General features: G+C 33.8%; 1 protein-coding gene across 1 annotated transcript; it reads left to right on the top strand.

Moving 5' to 3' along the window:
• The first annotated feature begins 2,600 nt into the window (after positions 1-2,600).
• On the top strand, positions 2,601-7,982 carry LOC125059061. Its single transcript, XM_047663258.1, has 2 exons — positions 2,601-4,556; positions 7,844-7,982. The coding sequence occupies exons 1-2, from the start codon at positions 3,230-3,232 to the stop codon at positions 7,852-7,854; spliced, it is 1,338 nt and encodes a 445-aa protein (XP_047519214.1). The 5' UTR covers positions 2,601-3,229; the 3' UTR covers positions 7,855-7,982.
• The last annotated feature ends 2,922 nt before the right edge of the window (positions 7,983-10,904 follow it).

The raw sequence follows: 10,904 nt of genomic DNA, 5'->3' as shown, positions 1-10,904 counted from the left end.
AATATGTTAAAAGAAAAGTTGTTCTCTAGTGTATACTAAGTCAGAATTTAAAACAAATTTTTTCGAAGTCTCTATTGTGGATCTTTTGTGGGGTTCTGTAGTCCCGGTTCCCCTCCCCTAAATCCAGCCCTGTCTTTTTTTATATTGTACTCGTACTGATTGAATTGTATCGCCATTATTTTATTTTCATTAAAAATACTATCCGTTTTATTTTAATAATTTTTCGACGAAAAAAGTATTTTCTATCAATTCTTTAATAAAACACACTTGTCGACTTAATTGTAATTGTAACTGACAATTGATACAGTACGTAGATCATCGATTCTTAGTATAAGTATTTGCAGTCTGCACTAATATTATGAAGCTGAATAGTTTCTTTGTGTAACTGCGGTAATCTCGAGACTATTTGTTCGGTACAATAAAATCTGTCTTTGTGTTGGATAGGCCATTAAGGAAGGCTTTTGGACATATAAAATCACGGTACAACCTATACATATGCAAGCATCAATAGAAATGTTACAAATATTCCGCATTAGGAGATTCCGTGCCGTGCGATACGCCAACGATAAGATAAAAGGTATCACATTATTAAAAGTCATGAACGATGGAAATATTTAAATCAATTAGATATTTGCGAAGCTCTTTTATAGATATAATTTTAAATAATAATTCTAATTATTAAAAGTATTTAATTTTGAACAACACCTTAGGGTGCGTTTGAATCTGGCGAATATGCCGCGATGTACATTCGCGAATTTAGGTATAGGTCTACCAGAATCTGATGGCAAAAAAAAAAATTAAAAATTAGCGATTTACATATGGCAATAAAAGAAAAATTTCATCTGTCAACTGACATTTCGAGGAATTGTTTTTGGTTTGGCTTCAAATTTCCTTTAAAAAGTGATGAAAATGTCGAAGAAAACTCTTCGATCGCAAGCAAGACATATTGTTTTCAATGTTTATCAAAGAATACTTGGTCAACAAGATGCAGAACATACACAATCATCGATATTGAGCCATGTGCAAGCGTTGACTGGTTAGTAGGAATGACACGTCTTGATAGTTTGGTTTATGGGATTTTTCGTGTGTATTATATTATGTACTTATACTAAACTTTGGTTTATTTCAGGGGTTTCTTATACTATAAATAAACTTGGATAGTTTTGATTTAGAATTGATCAGAAACAAGATAAATGAGTTGTACACTGTTTATTTCTCTCAAATAGGGATCGATGAATGGCGAAAATCTTGTGAACATGTAATAAAAATTGAAAATCAGTTCATAGAACAAGATCGGTTAATTGAGATGCAGGAGGAAAGGTTTATTATAAATACTTCGTTGAAGACTTTTTTATGGATGTGCAGTATTTGGAACCATTTTCAAGTTCTTAATTAATTAATAAACTCATGAACAGAGTAATTGGAGTTTTCATCTAAATTTCAACCCCACATTGGATAAATTTTTATATTTGCATGTATCACACACAGAATCAGCCGCTATAAGGAAAAAAAAGTATCAAAACATTTTACTCCAATTTCCCCAGTATTGCTAGCGTCAATTTCTTTTTTCCCTTTTTGCCATCAGATCCTGGTAGACCTATACATTAGTTTACTAGTTTAAAAATTTTAACATGGTTCATACTACCTATAAAATTTTACAGATCGATCTGCAATCGAAACGAACGCTGTCCTTTAATTTGCACAACTCGTAACCATTTTCAGCTGACCGTACACAATGGCAAAGCATTTATATACGATAAAAATGATGTCAGGCTACCAAATACATGTTGAAAACCAAACATGTCGTATTTGGCGGCATTAATTCCACTTGCTTAGTTTCTTTGTTTCTAATTATTATTAGCTTATACAAAAGGTGTTTTTCTTTTAAAAATCACTTTCTATTTACTTTAGCTATAGCGCAGCAACTTTTTTACCCTTTTAAGTGCTGAAAAAGACCTTTCGCCGCTGCAGTTGGTAACTCTCATTGTCCAAAAATATATATTATCTGCACATTCGGGAACATGCATGAAATATTAAAACTGTCAGGACTGCGCCTGATATGTGTTCTTTCAACACATCTTTCGGGTCAGCAACCGTAATACTCTCAAAAGAGCACCAGCACAAAGGCTGTCAGGACTGCACCTGATATGTGTTCTTTCAACACATCTTTCGGGTCAGCAACCGTAATACTCTCAAAAGAGCACCAGCACTAAGGCTATCAGGACTGCACCTGATATGTGTTCTTTCAACACATCTTTCGGGTCAGCAACCGTAATACTCTCAAAAGAGCACCAGCGCTAAGGCTGTCAGGACTGCACCTGATATGTGTTCTTTCAACACATGTTTCGGGTCAGCAACCGTAATACTCTCAAAAGAGCACCAGCACTAAGGCTGTCAGGACTGCACCTGATATGTGTTCTTTCAACACATCTTTCGGGTCAGCAACCGTAATACTCTCAAAAGAGCACCAGCACTAAGGCTGTCAGGACTGCACCTGATATGTGTTCTTTCAACACATCTTTCGGGTCAGCAACCGTAATACTCTCAAAAGAGCACCAGCACTAAGGCTGTCAGGACTGCACCTGATATGTAGAGTTTTTTACTGGCAACACTGGTGGCCGGTCGTAAAAAAAACGATCTCTAGATTTAAATTTAGTAAAATTAATAAAAGTGTACTAATTAAGTTAAATAAGTGTAATATCGTTTAAAATAAGTATTGTGTATTACATGTAGTAATTGTACAGTGTTTTTTTTGTCGCGAGAGCTTCGCAAAACAAGAAACTTAAACCGGCTGTCAACTTAACGCCTCAACGGCGACGGATTTCAAAAACCTCATAACCCGGGGAGTATTCTGTTCTTTTAATGTTATTATAGTTAATATTTACATCTTAACATAACATCACAAAATACTGCTCAGGCATCTGAGCCACGTCCATCACACATTGGCACGGTTTTATGTCTCCTTTTACTTGACAACTGGTGGAAGTAAAATCGAAGACGAAAACATTCGCCGAGACAATTACTTAATACTACATAATTACTGCACAAAATAAGCTCATTAAGTGTTCCATGTTAATGAAATACTTAACTTGTAATGTAAATTTAGCTTTTTTTGTAGCTTAAAACTTAGTACTTAATAACAACCAAAGCAGTGTTTTAACATTTTGTACTTGCACTGTTATTTAGCTGCAAACCTTTCACACATTCCAGGTCACTAACATTAAGGAAAATGATGACCCGCAGAGTTACTATCAAGGAGATGGAAACAAAACTGAGAGCTACTTTGAAGGAGCTTGAAGTTTCTAAAGCTTTATGCGAACAGTTGCTCCAGGAGAGGGACGACAGTGAGGTGGAAGTGAAAAATGTTGTTGACAAGAACACCTTCCTCAAAAATGAGTTAGCTAAGCTACACATTGAGCACATGGACTTAGCTGACCAACACAATCAACTGAAAATCCAAGTGTCAACACTTCAAGAGTGCAGTGACACTCATGAACTGGCTTTGAACCGTATTTCAGAACTTGAACAAGAATTGTGTGATGCCCATAGGGCCCTTTCTCTCTCAGAATCTGTCAAGTTTAGCAAGCAGGTTTCTAAAACCAATAGCCTATTTAATGAGTTGGTAGTCAGTACGTCAAAACCAGTGTGTGAGCCGGCTGTAACAATAGATTTGACTGGTGATGACACCTTACCATTGTGTCCTATAGTTATGAGTCATAACAAATTAAAAAAATATATTAAAATTAAAAAAACTATTAAACGGTCACAGAGAACAATAAAAAAACATAATCTCTTAAAATTAAATCTTTCCCTTAGAAAAGACCGGGTAGTTTTATCAAATAAATTAAATACTTGTATTGTCCAGCTAGAGGAATGTAGGGAAAAGTATGATATTGATACTCAGCTTCTCCAACATGATTTACTATACAAGGAGGACTTGCTGAAGAATATTTATGAGAAATATGAGATATCACAACAACAACTGAGTGAGCGCCTGCTTGAAGCTGGGGAGCTGCTGGACTTGGTGAAATGCAATGCTGAGATGTATGAGTCGCTGACCAACAATCTCTCAAGCACCAGTGCGAGCCATCCGCCACCTCCTCAGCTCAATCTTGACTTATCTCCTCCGGTGCTAGCTCTTACAGCAAAGGCCGGTGTTGATACACAGAAAAATAAAACCATTTTCTTTTGTGATGAAATAGGTTCAGGCTTTGGAAAAATCCTACATAATTACCTTAGCCATAGTTTTACCAATCATAGTTACCATAACATAAGTTTTAAACAAATAATTAAACAAATTAAAAATTCAAACCTGGACAATTATTCTGCTTTAGTTTTATTACTAGGTAACAGCATTGGTATTACCAAAAAGGACATAGTGGATGGTGTCAGCACCTTATTAAAATTAAACATAGGAAAGCTGATGTTATGTGCTTTTCCCTACTCTGATACTCTGTCAGAGGTTGAAAATAATCATATTTTTAAATTGAATAATACTATTCACATGTTGACATGTCGTCATAGTGACAAATTATTATATTTTGACACTAATAAGTTTGTTAGTGGTTCTAAGTTAACTCAGAGAACTTTATCTCTGTCTTTGGAATGTAGACGGTTGATTGCTATGTTAATAGCATACAATATTAACAAGGTTATAGCTAATATAACAAATTCTAGGATTAGTGACGAGACTGTGTTGCCTAGTTACACTAACAACACAGTGATTGATAATATATCTTTATGTTGTACGAAGGAGGGTCCACCTATAATACCAACATACTTGGAGGCCAATACCAGTCAGATAGAGTATACTCTTCCTGCTGGAAAACATACCTTAGGTTATTCTACAACTGTAGAGGTCACTCCGGATAGTACTTTAAACTAGGCTGTAAGACAACAGAAGTTAACCGTTTAAATAATCAATTATTATTTGTGGATAATAAAAAGGTAGCTTCTGGCAATTTAACATGTTTTAATAAACCAAAAGGAAAGCAACATACTTTAAGATTATTTCATCAGAATATTCAAGGTTGCTCTTCCAAATTACTGGAAATAGAAATGTTTTTAGAAAAAACCAAGTTCGATATTATTTGTTTAACTGAACATTGGTTAAATGATCATCAGATAATGTCTATTAATTATGAAAATTATTGTGTAGTTAGCTATTTCAGCCGGAAGTGTATGATACACGGTGGATCATTAATATTAATCAAAAATTCTGTTAAATCTAAAGAAAGGAAAGACATTATCAGATTGTCAGTTGAACATTCTATAGAATTGTCCTGTGTCGAGCTCGATAAGCATGTTGTAGTATGTGTTTACAGACCTCCGGGCTATCAGAATCTATCTGTATTTGATTCTGTAATGGAAGATGTGTTAAAAAAACTTAGTACAAGTAGTAAATCAATCATCATAAGTGGTGATTTTAATATTAACTTATTAGAAACAAACTCAAATAGTATCAGATTAATAAGTCTTTTTAAATCATTTAATCTGTCTAATGTTTTTATGGAACCAACTAGAGTGACAGCTTCTTCTGCCACTTGTATAGATAATATTTTTTGTAATTGTGATTACTTACATAAAGAAATTGTTAATAAATTGCCTTCTGATCACAGTGGACAAACAATAACGTTTTGTGCCTACATACCTGTACAAAAAATTCAAATAAGGTATAGGCCAATTACATGTAAAAATTTAGAGAAATTAAATAATACCTTGACCAGTAAATTGTGTGTTCAAAACTTTAATAATATTTGGGACCCTAATGAGTTCTATGCGGAGTTTTTTACCTTGTTAAAATCGCAATTTAATGACATTGTTCCACAAAAGACAAAAAGTATTTACACCAAGTTCTTATTTAGTGATTGGGCGACTCCAGGTATTCGTAAGAGCAGGGATAAACTTTTTGAACTGTATGGCCTAAGGCAACATGTAAAAAATACAAACTTTCATCAGCATGTTGCGAAATATTCAAAAACTTTTAAAAGTGTGTGCAAAATTGCTAAAGCACTGTATATTAGTAATAAAATAAAATCAGCGGATGACAAAATAAAAACTACCTGGCAAATAATAAATAATGAAACTGGTAGAAAAAAACAGCGTAATACTGAATTTAACTTAGAGACTGCACATGGCCCAATAAACTCAAATGCAGAAATAGCTCAGGAATTTGAAAACTTTTTTATCAATATTCCCTTTAAAACTACCGAAGCTTTAAGTTCATCATCCGCACTTTCTTTTGCGTTACTTACGAAGAATGTAAGGGCATGCCCTACGGAGTTTCGATTTCAATATACAAACCCCCAGGCTGTTATGAAAGCTTTTAAAGATCTTAAAATTAAATCTACAGAAGATCTTTGGGGATTGTCTGTAAAAGTCTGTAGTTCTATCATCGAAACTATTGCGCCTTATTTAGCTTTCATATTTAACACCAGCATAGACCAAGGAGTCTTTCCGAATCTCATGAAACACAGTAAAGTAGTTCCGTTGTTCAAATCCGGTGATAGTAAAGAACCCAATAATTATAGACCTGTGTCAATTCTGCCAGCTCTCAGTAAGGTGTTTGAAAAGTTAATGCTCAATCAAATGTTATGTCACTTTAATAAAAACTCCATCTTTCATGAACAACAGTACGGTTTCACCAAAGGGCGTTGTACAACTGACGCCGGTGTCTCCCTAATCAAGAACATTTTTAACGCTTGGGAGGAAGCACAAGATGCCATTGGAATCTTTTGCGACCTTTCGAAGGCGTTCGATTGCGTAAACCATGAGACTCTTCTGCTGAAACTTAATCACTACGGGATTAAGAACAAAGCTCTGGACTTACTAAGATCTTACTTGAAAAACAGACAGGTTAAAGTTCAGGTTAACGGCATAAACTCGTTAGGGTCTGAAATTACAATGGGCGTTCCTCAAGGTTCAATATTGGGTCCATTCCTCTTTTTAGTATACATAAATGATTTACCCCAATTAGTTCAGAATAAACCGAAGATGGTGTTATTTGCAGATGACACATCATTGATTTTTAAAGTAGATCGACGGTCACAAAATCGTGACGACGTGAATAACTCTATTCTTCGGGTCCAAAATTGGTTTACGGTAAACAATTTGGCACTGAATGATAAAAAAACTAAATGTATTAGATTTACGTTGCCAAATGTTAAAAGTAAGGAATGTGACATAATGTTGAATGAAGGAAAACTGGAATTTATTAATCAAACGGTTTTCCTAGGCATCACGCTAGACGAGAAGTTACAATGGGGACCTCATATCACATCTCTTGCGGGGCGGCTGAGCTCAGCCGTTTATGCGGTTAGAAAGATAAGATATTTAACCAATGTAGAAACTGCGCGTTTGGTCTATTTTAGCTACTTTCACAGCATAATGTCTTACGGCATTTTACTGTGGGGTCGGGCTGCTGACATAGAATCCATTTTTATTTTGCAAAAGAGAGCGATCAGAGCCATTTATAATCTACGTCATTGCGAATCTCTCAGGGAACTATTTAAAAAGATTAATATTATGACAGTACCTTGCCAATTCATTTATGAAAACATTATGTATGTAAGAAAGAATCTACATCTTTTTAGTAAAATAAATGAAAGACATAATTTTAGTACTAGAAATAAAGATAAAATAGCTCAACCATCTTTCAGATTAGCCAAAGTTCAAAATTCATTTATGGGGTACTGTGTGAAATGTTACAATAAAATACCTTGTGACATTTTAAAACTAAATGAACGAAAATTTAAATGTTTTATTAAAAGTACACTTTGTAAACAAGCATATTACAAATTAGATGATTATATTCAAGATAAGAATGCTTGGAAACATGCTGGTCCTGCTCCATAGGACAATCCTATGATTGGCTCTATAGCCTGGACAAAATCAAATTGGTTGCTGATTTTTTGCTTTAATGCTACAAATGTAATTATTATTTTATTTTTTTTTGTATCTCACACACTGTTTTGTTGTGTTTTTTTAATATTTTTTATTACTCTTTAATGTTAATATTCTACGGTTTCGATATTTGTAAATATGTGAGGAACATGTATACTAACTTTTTTAGTATAGTAGTTTATTCTAAGAGTACATTGTCTTCACATATAATTATTTAACAAATGTAACAAAATATTGTAAACCTATTTTAAAAGAGTAAGTGTGGAGTTTCTTGCCCATTCTTCTCCACACGAAACTACCTTTTGGAAGGGGCAACTAGAATCATCTTTATATTTTATTTTTTTTTGACGTTCAAAAGTGCCATTTTAGATGGTCTAATTGAAATAAACGATTTGACTTTGACTTTGACTTTATGTGTTCTTTCAACACATCTTTCGGGTCAGCAACCGTAATACTCTCAAAAGAGCACCAGCACTAAGGCTGTCAGGACTGCACCTGATATGTGTTCTTTCAACACATCTTTCGGGTCAGCAACCGTAATACTCTCAAAAGAGCACCAGCACTAAGGCTGTCAGGACTGCACCTGATATGTGTTCTTTCAACACATCTTTCGGGTCAGCAACCGTAATACTCTCAAAAGAGCACCAGCACTAAGGCTGTCAGGACTGCACCTGATATGTGTTCTTTCAACACATCTTTCGGGTCAGCAACCGTAATACTCTCAAAAGAGCACCAGCGCTAAGGCTGTCAGGACTGCACCTGATATGTGTTCTTTCAACACATCTTTCGGGTCAGCAACCGTAATACTCTCAAAAGAGCACCAGCACTAAGGCTGTGTCAGGGACTGCGCCTAAATTATTTATTATTCGTTATTTGTTATTTGTTATTTGTTATTTATTATTTATTATTTGTTATTTATTATTTATTATTTGTTATTTATTATTCGTTATTCGTTATTCGTTATTCGTTATTCGTTATTCGTTATTCGTTATTCGTTATTCGTTATTCGTTATTCGTTATTCGTTATTCGTTATTCGTTATTCGTTATTCGTTATTCGTTATTCGTTATTCGTTATTCGTTATTCGTTATTCGTTATTCGTTATTCGTTATTCGTTATTCGTTATTCGTTATTCGTTATTCGTTATTCGTTATTCGTTATTCGTTATTCGTTATTCGTTATTCGTTATTCGTTATTCGTTATTCGTTATTCGTTATTCGTTATTCGTTATTCGTTATTCGTTATTCGTTATTCGTTATTCGTTATTCGTTATTCGTTAATCGTTATTCGTTATTCGTTATTCGTTATTCGTTATTCGTTATTCGTTATTCGTTATTCGTTATTCGTTATTCGTTATTCGTTATTCGTTATTCGTTATTCGTTATTCGTTATTCGTTATTCGTTATTCGTTATTCGTTATTCGTTATTCGTTATTCGTTATTCGTTATTCGTTATTCGTTATTCGTTATTCGTTATTCGTTATTCGTTATTCGTTATTCGTTATTCGTTATTCGTTATTCGTTATTCGTTATTCGTTATTCGTTATTCGTTATTCGTTATTCGTTATTCGTTATTCGTTATTCGTTATTCGTTATTCGTTATTCGTTATTCGTTATTCGTTATTCGTTATTCGTTATTCGTTATTCGTTATTCGTTATTCGTTATTCGTTATTCGTTATTCGTTATTCGTTATTCGTTATTCGTTATTCGTTATTCGTTATTCGTTATTCGTTATTCGTTATTCGTTATTCGTTATTCGTTATTCGTTATTCGTTATTCGTTATTCGTTATTCGTTATTCGTTATTCGTTATTATTTATTATTTATTATTTATTATTTATTATTTATTATTTATTATTTATTATTTATTATTTATTATTTATTATTTATTATTTATTATTTATTATTTATTATTTATTATTTATTATTTATTATTTATTATTTATTATTTATTATTTATTATTTATTATTTATTATTTATTATTTATTATTTATTATTTATTATTTATTATTTATTATTTATTATTTATTATTTATTATTTATTATTTATTATTTATTATTTATTATTTATTATTTATTATTTATTATTTATTATTTATTATTTATTATTTATTATTTATTATTTATTATTTATTATTTATTATTTATTATTTATTATTTATTATTTATTATTTATTATTTATTATTTATTATTTACTCTCAAAATAGCTCCAGCACTAAGGCTGTGTCAGGGACTGCGCCTGATTTGTGTTCTTTCAACACATCTTTCAGGTTTGCACCCATAACACTCTCAAAAGAGCTCCAGCACTAAGGCTGTGTCAGGGACTGCGCCTGATTTGTGTTCTTTCAGGTTTGCACCCATAACACTCAAAAGAGCTCCAGCACTCAGGCTGAGTCAGGGACTGGGCCTGATTTGTGTTCTTTCAGGTCAGCACCCGTAACACTCTCAAAAGAGCTCCAGCACTAAGGCTGTGTCAGGGACTGCGCCTGATTTGTGTTCTTTCAGGTCAGCACCCGTAACACTCTCAAAAGAGCTCCAGCACTAAGGCTGTGTCAGGGACTGCGCCTGATTTGTGTTTTTCAGGTCAGCATCCATAACACTCTTAAAAGAGCTCCAGCACTAAGGCTGTGTCAGGGACTGCGCCTGATTTGTGCTCTTTCAGGTTTGCACCCATAAAACTCTCAAAACAGCTCCAGCACTAAGGCTGTGTCAGGGACTGCGCCTGATTTATTTTCTTTCAGGTCAGCAACCTTAACACTCTTAAAAGAGCTCCAGCACTAAGGCTGTGTCAGGGACTGCGCCTGATTTGTGTTCTTTCAGGTTTGCACCCATAACACTCAAAAGAGCTCCAGCACTAAGGCTGTGTCAGGGACTGCGCCTGATTTGTGTTCTTTCAGGTCAGCATCCATAACACTCTTAAAAGAGCTCCAGCACTAAGGCTGTGTCAGGGACTGCGCCTGATTTGTGCTCTTTCAGGTTTGCACCCATAACACTCTCAAAAG

This window comes from Pieris napi, chromosome 2 (assembly GCF_905475465.1).
Source record: "Pieris napi chromosome 2, ilPieNapi1.2, whole genome shotgun sequence".
Taxonomy (NCBI): Eukaryota; Metazoa; Arthropoda; class Insecta; order Lepidoptera; family Pieridae; genus Pieris; species Pieris napi.
The sequence above is the reverse complement of the archived record's forward strand: the minus strand, read 5'-3'. Positions and strand labels throughout refer to the sequence as shown.